The 19,227-nt window shown below is 33.2% G+C and overlaps 1 protein-coding gene across 2 annotated transcripts in view; it reads right to left on the minus strand.

Annotated features, from left to right (window-relative positions):
• Positions 1 to 19,227, minus strand: part of LOC100572970 (zinc finger protein basonuclin-2) — a 79,187-nt gene that overhangs the window by 55,393 nt on the left and 4,567 nt on the right. The window contains exon 2 of one of the 2 annotated variants that reach the window (XM_008186619.3): positions 14,421 to 14,509. In XM_008186619.3, coding sequence (XP_008184841.1) covers positions 14,421 to 14,509 — 89 coding nt within the window. Of the gene's footprint in view, positions 1 to 14,417; positions 14,510 to 19,227 lie in introns of both variants that reach the window. The other variant, XM_003245688.4, reaches the window with a different exon arrangement.

A 19,227-nucleotide genomic window follows, 5' to 3' on the forward strand; every position in this document is an offset into this window, starting at 1 on the left:
TTATAATCACCACTGTAGCTGATATGATTATTTTTTCTTTAATAGCAGAGCCACTCGCTCGGGAGTAAACCCGAGAAACTCCATACATATTATAAGTACGTCGAATAGCACTATGATATTATTGTGTATAATGTTTGTCGTTGGTATACAGTATAATAAGTATCTATGTCATGATTTTTTTTCTTACACACCTACTTCTACATTGTGAATTCTATTCGGTTATATTAAATAGTTTATTCATTCTCCATATACGCAAGAAAAGAATAATAAAACTGTCTTCATAATATTATTGGTACGTTGTATTTGGCGTATAGCGGGCATTTTAAGCCCTCTGCCGTAAGGACCCACAACCATCACTCATCCCTGCATTCTATTAATCTCAATAGTTTAATCCTCGCAACTGTTCTTAAGATTTTAATGACTTTTATCTCATATATTATAAATAATGCAGCGGGTATCTCTGTCTTCTTATTCTAAAGTACTTACTGTTAATTGTTTGATAAAATTGGTAAAAAATCAAATTTTGTTTTTATTTTTGAACATTCCGATATTAATTCATCTTCCTTTGTGGACGCTTTTCAATTATCCAGCATATTTTACAGTCCTATAGTTGCATTTCTCCTTTATAGATTTCAGTATAATATAATAATAGTTTAGTCCCCTCCCCCACCGTGTTATAATCCCTTTATATTGTATCACTAAATGGCGCGTTCGTAATACCCTTGAGCAGTAAACGAAAAGCTGTTTTAAATAATTCACAATGCAGCACACAAATCGTTAAGAATAAATAATAATGTAATCAATAAACAATCGCAGCAATTAACCTACAACAACTATATGACTTCCGCGTAATTTTTCATACTGGTACTAAAATATAACACTCAATATTATAATATAACGTCAAACAATAACAATTTTATGTAATATTATTTATTAATTTATACAATATAGGTACAATCAGGGCGATAGGTTCCAATTTTTACAACTATTGGTAAGTTACCAGCAATACACATACACATATGTATATATAATTAAACTAAACCACGTCTATTTAACTATTTTAAATCGTGCGAGTTTAATAGTGTTGTTACGAGCTATTAACAAGTAATTTTCCTATTTTTGTGTGTGTGTGCGTTTACTGTGTTCATGTACAGCGCAATAACAACGGCAACGCGGCGATGGCAGTTCACCCGGTGTATAGCGGCGGCGAAAGGATAGGGCGAGAGACGAGCCGAAACGGTCGCGCGAAGCAAGTGTATATAATATTATGTAGGTAATAATATAATAATATAATATACACTATAATATATTATATTAAGCACCATGCACATATAAAATGTCGCGTGTCCGACAGGGGCCCCACAAAGGTCAAACTCGCGGCAACCCTGCAGGGGCGGCACGATAGTAACGAAATAATGACAGCAATAAAAAGTAAAATAAAAATAAAGAGGAAAGTATTTTATGCATTATATACACGCCGGACACGCGAAAAACTTGGAGAAAATATCGCTGTATACTGTCTACACGTCGTTGTTGCTGTTGCTGCTGCTCCTGCCTAAATAGTGGTGCAGGCGATATGCGCACGGCAGCAAGATGCGTGTGTGTAATTTTATATCTATATGTACGGCGGTACCGCGTTTATAATAACTAAGTTTTAGTTGTTGTCACGCGGAGGTCGACAGACCAAATTATATGGATATATATTATAATATTATACCTACACGCGGTGACGCGGTGTGAGGAGAAAAAAAAAAGTCTTTGCGAACGTTTGTTTCGTTTTTATTTATTTTTTTTTTTAAAGAGCGTGTCCTTAAAATGTCAAGCCTATATATATATACACATGTTTAGGTACTCGGGGTAGGAAATAGGGATAGTAAAACGAGCTCGTATACATTATAACAATATTATCGTATACAATAACAGTGGATCGCGTGACTTCCGAAAAATTCCGTACACCAAAGACGAGACGCCACGATAATTTGATAGAAATTAAAACGTATACCTATATTACTGTAATATACACCTCCTTCGGTTTCTTCATAATATATATATGTACAATATTATACAAGTACATCTATAGGTATAGGTACTTTACAGCTGTAAAATGTGTATAATATTATTTCATTCGTTGTCGTTATATCCCTTGTAAATAAAAATAATAATAAAACGAAGCCGATGACGACACTGCGTGGTGGTTTGGCCACCGTTCAAAAAACGCTCACATACATATAACACATATAATATATACACCTCTATCTATATGTTCTATAATATCGAAAAACATTTATCGTCATAGCGGAAAACACGGCTGCGGCACATGGATATAACGCGTACGTGCACAGCGGCTAGATCCGTTTATTATACATTCATTCATTTATATATTATATATATATATATTCCTGCTAATCCCTGCTCGCAGCACTGTTTTCCGCGAGAGAGCAGCGGTGGTTTTTTCGTCTATTTATAATCCCGCGGGACCGGGAAATTGCGGTTTTACGACATCCATAAAAGTTTGCGGCAACGACGACGACCACATGGCGGTATATATACGGCAACGATCGCGCGCGCGTTCAAATCTATATACGATTATATTATTATTACTATTATTATTATTACTACTACTAGATATATAAAATAATGTACACACACGCGTATACATAATATAATACAACGACGAAATGTATATACATAGCACACACGCTGTATATAATAATCGACGAGGTCATCCATCCGTGTGTTTCGGTGTGTGTGTGTGTATATCCGCGTCCAAAGGGGCAGTATATATATATTGTGTATGTGTGTAAGAGTTCATCTGGCTAAAAGCTTCTTCCCGCCCCCTAACCCCGTCGCATAAACCTCGTGTCTGACGTATGACAGCGGCCGGAAAAAACCGTTCCGAATTAATGAGCGAGAAAAATAACGACAACTACGCCGCCGCCGTCACGACCCTGCAGCGCGCTCCATATCATTATTATTATCATTATATATTATACTATATATATACACTATACACGCCGATTTATGACCGATCGGTTCTCTATACACAAGATGTAGACCGATAAACGTTCCGATAGCACGTATATAATATGTATTTATTATTTTGCTGCAGTGTTCGTTTTCGCGCGAGTAAATCGATGTGCGGTGTATATATTATATACATTAATTATTATTGTACACCGTCCGACGATCTGCGGCGAACCATAGAGATTGAAACGCGCCCTAAACAAGAGTGACTGTATGGTACACGCAGTCCCACCGACTCTATTATATAATATGATTTTATTTTTTTTCGGTTTAATTGAAAATTATTATATATTTTTGTTTGAACCGTTTTATTATACACCTAGTAGGTATATTATACTATGATACCGTCGTCGTACACGTTCAACACATTCGTCCCACGGTATAATTTATTGACGCCCCGAAGTCAAAACACACATATGCGTACAGCTGATGCTTAAACGACCGACTGAAACGAAATAAACGCGCGAGCAAACGATGTTAAATTGTACCTGCGGTACTCGGAGTAATAATAACAATATTAATTAACTTTTCCGAAGTGACAAACGGCGCCGCGGTACGCTCCGTTGGGGTAACTCAAATTCCATTATATATATTATTATATATTATATTATTATATAGTATGTTACCCGAACGACGAGAAACCGTTTTGAAATCAAAGTAATTATATATAGTTTTCGGGGGTTATAGTGGGCGCGATTATACCTACAACACGAAAAGGTTTTAAATTTAAAGAAGAAACGTGAAAGTAGTTATTACTGTGCGTGGAGGGGTTCTGCTGTCCCAAACATATATTATATATAGCTATTAGCTGGTACATCATAAATATATATAGTATATACACACACACATTGTTAAAAACCGTTTAACCGTTCCGAGTCTCCAGATATTGATTAATCTATCGATATGACGATATATTTGTATAATATATACATTATATACGTTTGAAATGGAGAGGAAAGTTAATATGTATAATTTTACACTTTGAAGATGACCTTAAGGACACATATTACACACACACAGGCAGTACGAGTAATTTACACATTTATTGGTGTGATAATAATACATACATATATATATTGCACAACAATGTTTTTGTGTCAGGTGGTACACGCATACATATAATATATAATATTGATATAATATAATATTAAAATATTCTATTACGTATATAGATACACAATTATAATAATATATTATTATTATACAGCTGTAGGCAAATATAATAGCAACTGTGACGACGATTTAATCCACGTATAATAAAATAAATTATATTTTTATATATATATTATAATATATATGAATTATACGAGACCCATTCAATGTTTATAGACATTTAAATCTTTTAATATGGTTTTTACATCATCACATAAACACACATAATACAAATTAGGTGTACTGTAATGTATAGGAATACAAACATTATAATATACTTGCGGCAAAAAAATGATGGACCAGCGTTGTAGTATGTAGGTATATAATAAATATTAATTTTACCTATATACGAAATTACTATCGATTATACCTATTATAAGGGCCTACAACAAACGAGTTTTTTGAAATGATTTTTCATCGGGAAAAAATAGAATAAAATTGTATTTATACCTATTGCACTCTCATAATACAAGTGCTGGTACATAATAACATGTGTATAATAATATTATAATATATTATGCTAAATATCGTCGCTATATGTATTTTTATATTGTCTTGACGAGCGCCCGTGCTTTAATCTATTATTGAGATCTTTATAATATGTGTGTGTGTGTGTGCGTTATAATATGTATGATAATATGATATAATAATAATATATGCACGTATAGGTATAACGCTGAGCTGCCGCCGCTGCTAATGGCCTGCGATACCTCCGCGCGCACTCTGCACAGCTCTTTAAGGTCAACCGTACCCCGAGGAGGCTCCTACTTAAGTCGTCTTGTCATATCTTTGTGTGGTTATTATTATTATTATTATTATTATTTTCAATACTCGTTACTCGGCCCGCGTGCAGTCGATCAGTGACAACCGGTTCCCCCCTACACGCAGAGACTTCACCTCGGAGACGCGACAGCCACATATTATAATGCACACCTATATATTCTATTCTATAAACAATCACTAAAATAATCACTATATAATATATATTTTAATACTTAGCAATAAACAAATAATATATATGTTTAATTTTATTATATCCTGTAAGTTATAACATTATACAAAATAATAATTATTACTTTACGGATATAATAACATTTTATGTACCAATAATGCATATAAAAACACAATATGATATGTGTAGGTACGTCGCTTAATTTATTTTTTCGGGTACATGCGATTATAATGTTTACGATAATATATTATGCAGTTCCAAATGTTGTTATTCTGTTCGAAAATTTATAATGAGGCGCGCGCATGCACGGAGTAGATATTTATTCGAAAAATGACGGGGAAACAGCCGCCGCCGTTGTTGGAGGGAACGATCTGTTACCTAGGAAACTAATTAACGGATCTCAACCCTATCGTTTTACTTTACTCTTCATGAATATTTATTATAACGAGCTACCACCGCAGCTTCTTCTTCGTATCCTTCTTCTTTTCCGGATGGGGTGAGCTCCACCTCTACAGTGACGACGGCGGCGACGAAGTCTCAATTATTATTATTATTCAAAAGAGAGCCGTCTCGTCATCGTACCTCGCGTACTATATATAATGTTATAATATTATATTATACGCACGCGAAATCGATACTTTGCGAATTCCCTCTGTGTGGCTGTACCTATATCATATATATACTGGTATACAAAATACACTGTGCTAACTAAAAAATGAAGAAAAATAAAAAAACCGAAAAATAACGAACCGAGGTGGGACGCGTTATAAATGATCGAGAATAGAGGGGGCGTCGTTTATATTTACGCACGACGACGTATATTATATTGCTCGTTGATATAAAAAATTGTGCACCCTTTCCACCACCAGCAGCAGCTGCGCACGGTTCTGAGTCTTTTTTATTTATTTATTTTTTTTTTGTGTACACGCGCCGGCCATGCGTAAAATTCTTCAAAATGCTAATATCGGAAAATGCACGGGAAGCCCGGAGTCCGGGGAACAAAAGATCATAACGCCCCGACGGTGGTACTTTAACCCTTTTTTCCACTCCAAAACTAACACAAAAGGAGGCTGTACCCCGGTGGGGTCGGAGCATCATCGATTCTAATTGGCCGGCCGACAACGACATTTGCACAGAATGTCCCCCTCCCGCATCTAGGTCGACGCACATAGCACGCGGAGAGGGGGAGTTTAAACGCTAAATAATAATTATGATAATATAAAAAAAAGTAGGGCTGAGCGGAAAGTTTGGGATTACGCATAAACATTGAATATATATACCTATAGGATATTGAAAATTGAATGCGGGGAACTCTATTAATTAAATCGTTCGCGTGTGCAGTGCAGGACGACGACTACATTATTATTATTAAACTTGTTAAAACATAACGCACGCGTGATTTCATTAAATCCGAGCCACACTACATGTATATAATATTATTATATATAGTATATACACGCCGGCGTGGCGTCGCTGTGTTAATCTGACGATCAAACAATGCGCGAAAACGGATCTATGTGCACGTGCAGCATTATGTATAGTAATATATATGACCGTATATTATATATATATCGATGTCTGCGTGTGTATTTATTCAATAAGACGGTTGAATTAAAGTGCAAGATGATCTTGTATATTTATTATGTATATTGCTGTCCGTACCGAAATATCTTGATGAGAAAAACAAAAAATCGTATCAATAACAAACAAATATATAAGAAAAACTAATCGTGTGAAGGGAAATCTATTGTAGGAAGAGGACGAAGTAACAATTAGTAACGTATATTGATGCATACACGATGAGAATCAATACAACGATTGTCACGATAAAATCAAAAATAAAGTAGATAGTAAAATGATACAAAAAAAATTATCTTTTCAAAATCTCTCTATCGTTCCAACACCTAAGAGTTCTGGTTGAATGGCTGCATATGTCACCATAGTTACTATGGTAGATATAAGTGTTAACAACAGTGTAAGTACATGATTTTGACATTTTTTGGGCCACTTTATCAAAATCATGGTTATCACAAAAGTGACCAAGATTACCAATTTAATTACAAACCATCGAAATAGATAAAAAATAAATGTCGATGTCTTAAACAATTCCAATCATTCTTTTTTGTATTATAGCTATAAGTCTATATTAAAATAATCCGCACTCGATAAATGTAAAATGGTTATGATATTTTTATTTCTTGTAAACAATATAATGTAATAATACAAAAATACAATAAAATATGAAAAATCTGTAATTTGAACAATTTACTCAAATGTGCAAAATAAAATATTTTCTACGAATTTTACAATCAACAAATCGTCCACATCTACACCCTCGTCGGCCACTCACTAAGAACTAATTATAATTTATACATAATTAATCGGTTTTTAAGACACAGTGCACGATATATATTGATACACACTCGTCGTTCTTCAATTACGTGTGAGAGTACCTACGTACAGCATATTAATATTGTGTAGTCGCAAGTGGCAAGTCACATATATGTTAATTAAACTATTCGTGTACTACCCTACGTCTACACTGTACACGCGTACATAGGAACATACACAAGAGTTGTATAATGCATGTTTATAATACGTGTTATTATACATGTGTTATTTTTTGAGTATGGCGTACGACAAACGGCGGACAGCGGTCGCACAGGCCACAGGATATTATAATAACAACCGTTTAATTACAGAAATGTCAGCACGCGCGTTCATTCCAACAACGTCTTGCACTCTTGCGCAGACGCGTCCGCCGGACTGTCGAGGCGGTTTGACAGTGTAATTGCCGTGAAAATGCACACTCGCACGACGTATATACAATAACAATATAATATTATTATATTGTATATTGTGCTCTTTTGTTTGCGGCAGAGGATGACGCGCGCGTCTATACCACCTATATATCCATTTATACTTAGGTGGGTATATAATACCTGACTACATATATTTAGGTAGATGCTATGGAAATGCGTCCAAAAGGAAATTCGACATCCGGCAAACGCATTTCGTGTAAAAAAAAACACAACCTTGGTCACGATATTTTTGATCGAAAAAAATTATGCGTATAATATACATAATGCTGGTGCAGGTACGACTGCAACTCATACGTGTGTCATAAAGACGGAAAAAAAGAAAATTATAGCAAGGTTAACCATGTGACCGAATTGAAATATTTCTGTGGCAAAAAAAAATCTGTCATCGGTTTTACACGCATCGATTTTCGGCCTCCACGCGATGATTTGTACAATACTACAATATACATCATAGTTTCATACGTACCATATTCACGACGTAGTATTAGCTTTACGTAAAACGTGTATACAGCATAAATGTGAAAACAACAACTATACAACTACTGTGTAATGTGCGTTGGAATAACGACGACGATGATGTCTATATATATTATTATTATGCATACATATAGGCCATGCAAGATTCTGTCACACACACACACACACACACAATGTCATACTGACAATTTGTTATCATCTACGTATTGTTTGACAAAAAATAAATAAAAAAACCAGCGGAAAGAAAGGATAACAACGCGTTAACGCAGCGGGTATTCTACGAGGACGCGTGTAAACACGACGGCGCGGCGGCGGCGGCTATAATATATTATTTAATAATAATATAATACCTAACAGCGGCGGAGATAATATAGTTGGCTGTCGGGTAATGGTTATGTGTGTATGTATATATATAGATATATCTATAAGTACATATCATTTTATACAATTTTGTTTTAAACGGTCATCAGAAGTATATTAAAGGGTCGCAGTTTAAAGAAAAGTGGTCGTTTTCATATTATATAATATTATTTTTTCGAAAATAATGAATGTGATACTTACTGTGTACATATATAATACGAAGTAAATTGTAGGTAGACTTACTAGAAGATAAAAATGTAACGCGCGCCTATAATTTAAGAAAAAAACGAAATTAAATCGTTCGTCGTAGGATTGTTATTATTATTTTTATTATATACTTAAATATGAAAGACAATGGAGGTTTTTCGGATTTTTTTTTTTTGAGATCCGGATAAAAGAGAGCTATTATATTATTATATATAGGTATTATGTACACCACTGCTGCATTCGTCGCTTTATGATGGGTATATGCCAGCCTGATATTTATTATATTATAGTTATATAGATCGTAAATTTATTATTATATACATCGAGACGTGCAATACACCGTCATCGTTCGGCAGCAGAGTGTAGTGCGGCGGACAATATTCGGAAAAGACAACGTCGTTTGCGGCGCACTATAATTTCAGGGTATATCAAAAAAATAAAAACAAACCGTTTTACACGCAGAGGACTCCCAAAGTTTGTACCTATATGGCTATATATAACAGTTATAGATATAATAGTCATATACGGCAATATATAATAAATATATATACTACCCCATAGGCCATAATTGCAGTTCAGCGGATTACGAGAGAGAAAGAGACACACAGAGAGACAATAGTAGGTCGCGTATTATATATCTAGATAAAGAATGTACACAAATGTAGGTACAATTATATATAAAGGACCGTTGACGCATGCATACTGAAATCGCATCGATTTGATTAGTGGGAGGTGGCGAAATTACACGGTTGTTGGGTGCGTGTGCGTGTCTCTCTCTTTATAATATGTTATTATACAATATAAAAACTAATTCTTCGGGCTGCCAGGCGGTGGTGGTGGCGTCGTTGTCTTCGTCGTTTCGAACACGACATACTGTATTATAGGTACATATTAGTATATACGTCGGCGGTGGGGGGACCTTGGCTGGAAAATTATAATGATAATAATAATAAAATACCGAGATAATTTTAGGAGTTTATAAAAAAAAAACATTTACGGACATACCCCTCGAGAGACCGCCTCCTCCCTCACGTGTAATTACACCGTCTCTGGGAGAAACGTTTAATTTGTACAAAAAGAAAGAATAAAAAAATATCGTGACACAGAGGACGGACGACCGGTTTTTCATGTATGTATATGTGTGTGTGTGTGTGTAGGTACAGTGCAGTTCGCCTCCCTCGTTGAACAGCCGACGATACGACTGGTGTAATCTTCTCGCGCGGCGTGTAAAGGATTTGGGAATTTGTTTTTACCGACTACATTATATATATATAATATATATATATATTATATAATATACATTGAGGAACATGGGTGTATTCGTGACTCGTCGACGACACTGCTGCAGTGTACAGTGTGTATGTATGACGTTTTTTTCGAACTCAACGTTAGATAATATAATATACGGCAAAGCGCTGTAGTGGTGTGTGTGTGTGTGTGTGTGTGTGTGTGTGTGTGTGTGTGTGTGTGTGTGTGTGTGTGTGTGTGTGTGTGTGTGTGTGTGTGTGTGTGTGTGTGTGTGTGTGTGTGTTGGAGAGTACATGCGTTTAGACGGGTTGTCGTGCGGACGCGATGTCGTGACCGGCGCCCATTACCGTCGACGACGCCGCCGCCGCTCAGCGCCGAATAGCCGAGCGAAGCGCATCGATCGTCGCTTGGCGGTTAACTACTATATAATATTATTATATACATAATATAGGTACTATGTACACGACAACGCAACTATATATATATATAATATGTACGGGTAAAGTGACGAAGACGACGCCCACGACACCGGATATAGACTCCATTAATATATATATACGAAGGATTTCATCCCCCTTCGAGTAGAGTCCATTAGAACACGACGAATTTCATCCCCCGAGCCTATACGTGGGTATATCTATATAGTCTTCTTCCTGCAGTATATACGTCGGTATACATATGACGAATATATTTTAGTGCCCGTTGGGAGAGGTGATAACATGATAGCCATATATAGGTTAGGTTAGGTATATATGGACTTAAAATATGTCTAACGGGTATACTTATAAGTATATAATATGTTGTATATATATTGGATAGGGTCATTTCAGGGGCTATTATATTATGCAGATAGGTATAAATATATAATATGCGTAGTTGTATATAGGTGATACTTTATTTAGCCTTATATAGGCACATTACATGTACACTGCATAAACCACTATATATATAATATATCTAATGTCTATATATATCATATTATATAAGTACCTACTATAGATTTTATAAAATTTTAATTTTTGAGTGTTTTGAGAATTTCAAACTAATTCCCACGTCAAAATAGATAATTTCAATTTTTTCATTATTGTTTACAAAACTGAGGTTGAAAGGAAACCGTTAAATTTTTTGGTGAAGTATATATTTGGATATAAGTTCTCTAAAAATACGGTATGTAGGTACCAATATTATACAAAAGCATTTAGATATAAACATGCAGATCGCACAGCTGTATTAACACCATTGATCATAAAAACAAATTATTATTAATAGAAAATAATTAAGAAAGTACTATATTTAAATATATAATACTCTATAACTTTCAGTTATTAACATAGGTAACATAGGGTATTAAAAATACGTTAGTGAAAAAATAATGTTGCAAATAAAAATAAACTATTACAATTAGGAAAAAATTATTTTAAGCAACTCAATGTTACAAACAATAACAAACCATATTTTATTATTCTGGTTTTAAGCATTATTTGTGCATTTAAAAATACGTTATAAGGGCTGTAATTTCATTTTGATTGGTACTCGTACAATATAATATTATATTGCAATATTGTGTTAGAATTAGGGAAAATTATAGTTCCTTCCAATTTTAATCAAACCATCATCATATTTTATAGAATTTAATAATATATAAGTATAATATAATATTTATGCAAAGATAAAAACCTACACTGGCCAAACCTGCGAAGAACCCTTCACAATCAAACACCTTTACATACGTCATACGCAATATCGAAACCACGTAGTAACCAGAAGTAGCCTTGGGATCCCAAAATAAGCTTTTCGAAGCTTTGAGTCCTATTCATTGAAGATATCAGCAAAAAATTATTCTATTTCTTAAATATATTAACATATTGTATAATTTAATTTAAGAAATTCTATGTACCTATCCATTCGTATGTAGCTAATATTATTGTTGTTGTAGCCTAATAACCTTAGTTGTTGATACTGTACCAATAAAAAAAAAATATAATATTAGTTAGGTATATTGCATATATAGAAAATCTGTTTTCTTTTGAAAACAGTAGTATAATATAATAATGCTATGAGTGATACCTACCTCAGACCTATAGGTATATAATATAAATTCGAGGCACGGTAACTCAAACCCTTCATAACTCGAAGTTTTTTTTAGCCCCTGAAGTGTTTATAAGTCATATTTGAAGTATTTAACTAGAAAAACACATAAGTCGGTTTTATTTTGATCCCCTTGAGATTCGAGTTATCGATACTGCTATAGCTATACCTACGTCCTACATGCCTATAATGTAGTAACATGGCTACATATACCTAATATTTTCTTGTTTCCGACGAATTATGTAGGTATCTATATTGTCTATACTCTATATACATGGTAAATATAGTATTATAGGTGTATAATATCTTAATATAAAATTACCTCTGATTAAATCATATCAAAATATGTCTAAATATGTCTTAATATTATACGTGTACTGAAAATGTATAGTTGCTATAGGACTTGATGTAGATACCTAACCAACCAATATATTATTGTAGTTGGAACATCTTAATGTTATATATGTTATGATACAATATTAAGTTATACAATATACACCTCTACTTTACGAAATATATTAAAAATATGGATATTTAGCATAATGTTTACTTACCTATTATACATACATAGTTTAATAATTAATTGTATCTACCTCGTAGCACGCACGAATTACGAGTATACATTATATTTATGTATTTTATTCGATCATAGATTTGATAACAAACAATTCCATTTAGAGAAGTTATACACAATAGAAGTGGAAATGAAAAATTTATCGACGGTAAGTATAATTCCACCCCAACTTACAATTATATACCTAAACCACCGAGTGCACCTATACATTATGTTTATCATAAAATTAACCATACACTACCTAGCTATTAAGGTATGTGTATATAGTATATATATAGTATGCATATAGGTAGTGGTACCTACGGCGATAAAAAAAATATATATATTATAATTTGACTGCACGAAATTGCCGTATTTGGACGCGTATCTAAGACGTGTATTATACAGTGCAGTGGTGCAGTATAATCTTTATACTTTATATAGATACATTATGTACATCGTAGTGTACATGTATTATGCAGATATTTATATCTAGGTCTACAGAGACATATACATTATACATAGCTGCAGATGTTTAATATATTGGGTAATGAGTGGCCTCCTGTGTGTGGCACAATTCGGACCCGGTGTGGCGACCAGTGCTATTATACACGAACAATAAATTCTCAACTATTCATGCAATACATCATAATATTATGCGTATATAATATTTTTGTGTCATACCTACATATGGAAATTGAATTTGAAAAAAATAATAATTGTCTGTTCAGACGTGTATAAAGTTTGAATTCTAGCAAATTAGAAATGAATTATATTTTTGTGCAGTTTTATATATATATTATATAGTTATACTATATTAGATTTATACACTATATAGCTGTATAATAGGCTAATTTAACTAATACAAAAGCAGTTTTTTCTAACATTTTGGAGAGTACCTATAATATGTTGTTATGCTCCTACCACCAGATCCCTCCCGTCACTGTACCTATAAATATCTTATACAAGGAAACTTTGAAGAATGTAACATAATTAATATTATTATGTATACCTATTATAATATAAGAGAAACAGAAATATAATTTATAGTATAAATTGTATACCTCTGCTCGTTTTGGTTTACTAAAAGAATAAGCCCAATAAATAATACATGTCCAAGCAGAAAGTATTATACTATTATCATTGATTATAAAATATAAATATTATAGTATTAAATATTTATAATCAATGCTATTATATTAAATCGAAATAGATTATAAATGATTAAAACCTCAAAATATTACTTATGAATATTTATATAACACAAATGCGTTTCCGTCAACTACCATGATAACAAATTCTAGCTCGGCCTTCATTCAATCACTCAAACTTTTCATCTAACAAAATGCTAATGGAGCGGTATCTATCTATATATTATATTTTATGTAGGTATGTATCATATTATTGTATAGGATTCTACATTTGTATACGACAAGACGACTGTCGAGAATGTTGGAGAGGTGAGGGGGTCCCCAAAATGTATATACTACACATATATTATGTACTACAAGCGAATCTATACATAATGTCTTACCACCTCCATCATGAGTCCGGCACTAGCGGCGCTCGGCGATTGGTCTTCTGGACGGCGCATGCGTAGCGGGGCGCCGATCACTCTGCCATTACCTGTGTACAACAACGACAACAGTGAGATAAAATATATATACAAAAAGATAAATAAATAAAAACACATACACAAACAATCAAATATGTATCCCATACCGTAACAATGTAATCATTTATGATATATAGGCGTGTATTATAGTGTGCGTATTTATCGTTATACCTACGTTATTGTTATATTTATAACCCACCTATACCTATAATAATATTTATTTTATTTAAAATATAGGTATTATAGTGTAATATACTGTGTTAAAATTGCAGGTACTTATTAAAATAATTTAGACAAAACCACAGTTGTGTAGGTACCTATAATATAGGCATCGTACCTCCCGCGTATTGGTATAGATATAATTTAGATATATAAAGAATTTATATTTAAAATTTTAAAAGCTGTTTTCTATACAATTAGTATCTATAGGTAGGTATCATATAACAATATTATGCTATTATTATTATAAATACAAAATATTCTTTAAATATACCTAGTTATCAGTTGCAATTTATAATGGTTTTTAATTTACAAAATGTGCGATGAACATTTTAGGAATTACTTACACTTTAAGGATTTCCTTAACGATTAGATTACTGAAATATAAATCACATGATAATATAGTGTAGGTAAATGTATTAAGTATATAATAGGTAATTATAGCTACCCGGCTACCTATAAGAAATACCTATAATAAACAAAATTCTATAATTTATTGTAAAACTGCAGCAGTCAGTCAAACGATTCGTATAACTAAATATTTAAATTAATAAAAACATGAAACTGTGAAGACATTTCCAAAGCTTTTAGCGGCCCTCTCTCCCGCCCATCCAAATCACCTGAATCGCAGAACCCCCGGGGTTGCAGTGGCGAGTGCTATTATTTATACGCTACTCGCTAAATATATATATAGTATATACATATATAAAATATGGTACTTAAGTAGCCATATATATTATATACTGTAAATATATAGATGAATTAATATTTACGTGCATCTAAATAGAATATACGTTTATATTATACCTGTACACGCATAAAAGTCTCGTCTCAATTAACGAGCTCTATGCTTGTATATGACTTTATGTACATGTATTTTATCTTATAAGTTATAATAAACTTAATAACGCATTATAACATAATACGATTTAATACAGATACCTACACTATAATAGTGGCAGACGCGATTACGCGGAATGTGTGTACAAAAATAGTCGGACGAAATAATTAAATATATATGTATATGCCTATATAATAATAAATTAAATATATTTATATAGAATAAAGATTACACGATCGTCGGTCAATGATTGATTTAATGTATACATACCAATATATAGGTGTACCTATAGATCTATAATATATACATACATAATATAGGTTTTATATTTTTAGGGTGTTTTTTACTATCTATAATTTCGCAAGTGTTTTAAAATTCGTAAATTGTATCGTTTTAATTAGGAACGTGATCAGTGATCACGTAGATGGTATAATCCTCTTTGTTATTATTACTCATAGATATATTGGTAGGTACCTAGGAAACATTGATAAATATAAATATGTTATTTTTGAAAGTATGTAAAGTACCTAGGTACCTAAGGAAATGCAATTAATTTACATGTTATATACCTATTTTCAATCATATAAAAAAAATGTCCAATAATGTACTGTACAATATATAGCTTATATATAACTTACAAGTATCGTTAGTGATTAAAATATTTATTTAGTACGTTTATAATCATTTATTTTAAAGAAGTTATTCAAGATTCATATTCATTATAATATTATATTTTATATATTATATAAACCTATTATAATAATTAATAACACATAATATAATGTATGAAAAATAGTTATTTTATTTTTACCGTAATCGTATCATCCACATCATCGTCTTATTACACGAGTTTATTCAAAACGAACTACCATGGCAAAACCGATTATTATCATTATTATTATTATTATTATTATTTATAAGTCCGGCTGTCTAAATCACCCGACTCTCTTATATAATATTAAATCGTTTTCCAATTAATCGACACGCGTAGTCCTATTATCTCATTAGTCATTACGCATTACTATAGCACGCCACGGTCGTCCACGAATAACATCTGCACCGATTTATTTTCCTGTTTATTTTTTCCATTTAGTGCACCCAAATAATTTTGTATACGTTGTTAATCACAATAACATTACTAAAAAAAAAAAAAATGTATATCATATTATTACGTAGGTACATCATTTATATCGAACAATATAATATAGGTATTTAAATTCAATGCAGCTGTTATTTGACAATATTAAGGAAGAAATTAATTCGACTTAAAGTGATATAGGTGCCTCCCTATATATATATTTCAATTGATAACCTAATCAATACGTAAATTATACGCACCGTATATTAATTACATAAATATTATATCAAATATAAATATCTGTTTATATTTTTTTTATAAAAGCTTAAAAGTTCAAAACTTTTTTATAAGTTATTTAAATATTAGTTTGTAAAACGAAAAAGATTATTTTTGGAAGTATAGGGAGCTGGCTTATTGATGAGAGGCCTAATGCTGTATTATTTTATTTAATCCGTTATTTTTCCGAGTCATATAGATAATAAAAATTGCAGATGAGATTTGCAAAACGTACCTACTCTCTAGTCGTTTGTAGATCCGTGATAGACATAACTGCAATCGACCGTGGAAATAATAATATTTGCAATCATTCAAAATACAGTAATAAATAATATAACAGTACATTCGTATGGAAATGCAGTTTTTTCACTTCCATTTTCAATGAAATTCATCAATCTACGGAGCGTATTACTTGATATTATGTATACGCTCTATTGTACCTACCTATTTAATAGATACCTACGTGTTATTATGTATAAGGTATAATATAACAAAGTCGGGTTATGACCGTTATGGATAAATACTTATAAATGGTTCATGTGGTACTTATATATGGACTATATTATATAGGTAGATATATGTATCCAAGGAATTCTACTAGTTATATACTAGATAATATAAAATATATATGTATATATGTATTGTTGGTACAAGATCGAAATTAAAACAAAATATTAATTTATATTTATATTATAATATGTACCGCTATAACTTATAAATATAGGTTGCAGTTATATTTGAAGGTGTTCAATATACTAAGGTATATGGGTACAATGTGTCCATTTCCATAGATAATAATATATTTTATAGTAAATAAAAATAAGATATGAATGATTAAAAATATGTATTAACTTTATAATAATAATTTGTTTAGAATTTAAAATGTATAATATTGTGAACCAGCAGTATCAGATATTCAGATAGGTATACAATATAATATAAATTATAATAATACGTTACGGTGTGCGACCGTTGAATAACACGTCCCGCAAGACGATAAACGCAGATAATCGACACGTATTTAATTTGATAAACGCGTATACCTAGGTTTCTTGGTGGTGCGTTGCAGGGGGGGGGGATTACCCTATATCTAATGTAATATTATTTAAAAACTGGACGCCGAAGGCGCATTGAAGTTGTATGCGTATTATTAGTTATTACGTAGTAGGTTCCTCCTATACTTATGTACCTAAAATACAATACCTATATATAATATACCCATGCACCTACCTATATGTATATAAATGGTCAAAATGAATAGGTAATGAAAAACGACGTTAAATACGAACGCGACCTTCTTGCTCGAAGTCATATACATAAAATTGCCGTGTCAATATTAGATAAAGTCTAGTTTTCAGAGCATCTATACGTAGGTACACATCATACCTATATATATTTAAGTATATATAATAACAATATATATATGTATCATGTATGATGATATAACCCTCTTAATTTTGACGGGGCAGCTGTCGTCTTTCGTAAACAATGCGTATATACCATTGTTGTAATAACCGGCTCTGGTTGCCCGTAGTCATCCCCCGGATAGGTATATAGGTACCTAAACTATATAGCGGGTTCAGGGTAAAAAATATATCAAATTAAAAAATGTAAACACAATTTTCGTATTCGTCGTCGGTTGAGGATGATGTGTATGGGTACTTATATTAATAACAACATATGCGCGATAGGTTATAATACGTGTGGGTTTTAATAAATTACACGAGATTGAAAGGGGGTGGGTGGGTGGGTGGGTTATGACAATATATTAATTGTCATTACCGTCTGCAGACACGCAGGCTGCAAGACGACGTGCGACGGCAATGATGGCGCCGAAAAATCCATACTCACCGCCACCGAAGTGGTACGACGGCCGTGGCCGCCGCTGCTGCTGCCGTTGGTGGTGCCACTGCTGCAGTTGGTCCATGAAGCGGGTGGCACAGGGCGTGCTACCCACCCCCGTCCCCCGCTTGATATGCCCCCCCACGGGTTGATAGCTGTGGGCCCGTAAAAGGGGGGCGGTGGTGATGACTATAATACGACGTCGACGACGACGGCGGTGGAGGCGTTGTCCGGCAAAGTGGGTCAATCGATCGAACGCCGGGCGGCGGCGCTATAGCGTAACGGCGATAGCGAACGGGTCTCGCGCGTTTCCGCGTTATAGGTGAATATATATATGTATAAGCGGGCGGGCGCGCGCGCGCGTTTATAAATATAATAATATTGTGTAGAGGGCGGTTGTCGCAGTGGCGGGTGAAGACAGCGACACGGAACAGACGCACGCGGAAAGCGGCGGCGACGGCGCGATTCGTTTT

This window comes from Acyrthosiphon pisum, chromosome A2 (assembly GCF_005508785.2).
Source record: "Acyrthosiphon pisum isolate AL4f chromosome A2, pea_aphid_22Mar2018_4r6ur, whole genome shotgun sequence".
Classification (NCBI taxonomy): Eukaryota; Metazoa; Arthropoda; class Insecta; order Hemiptera; family Aphididae; genus Acyrthosiphon; species Acyrthosiphon pisum.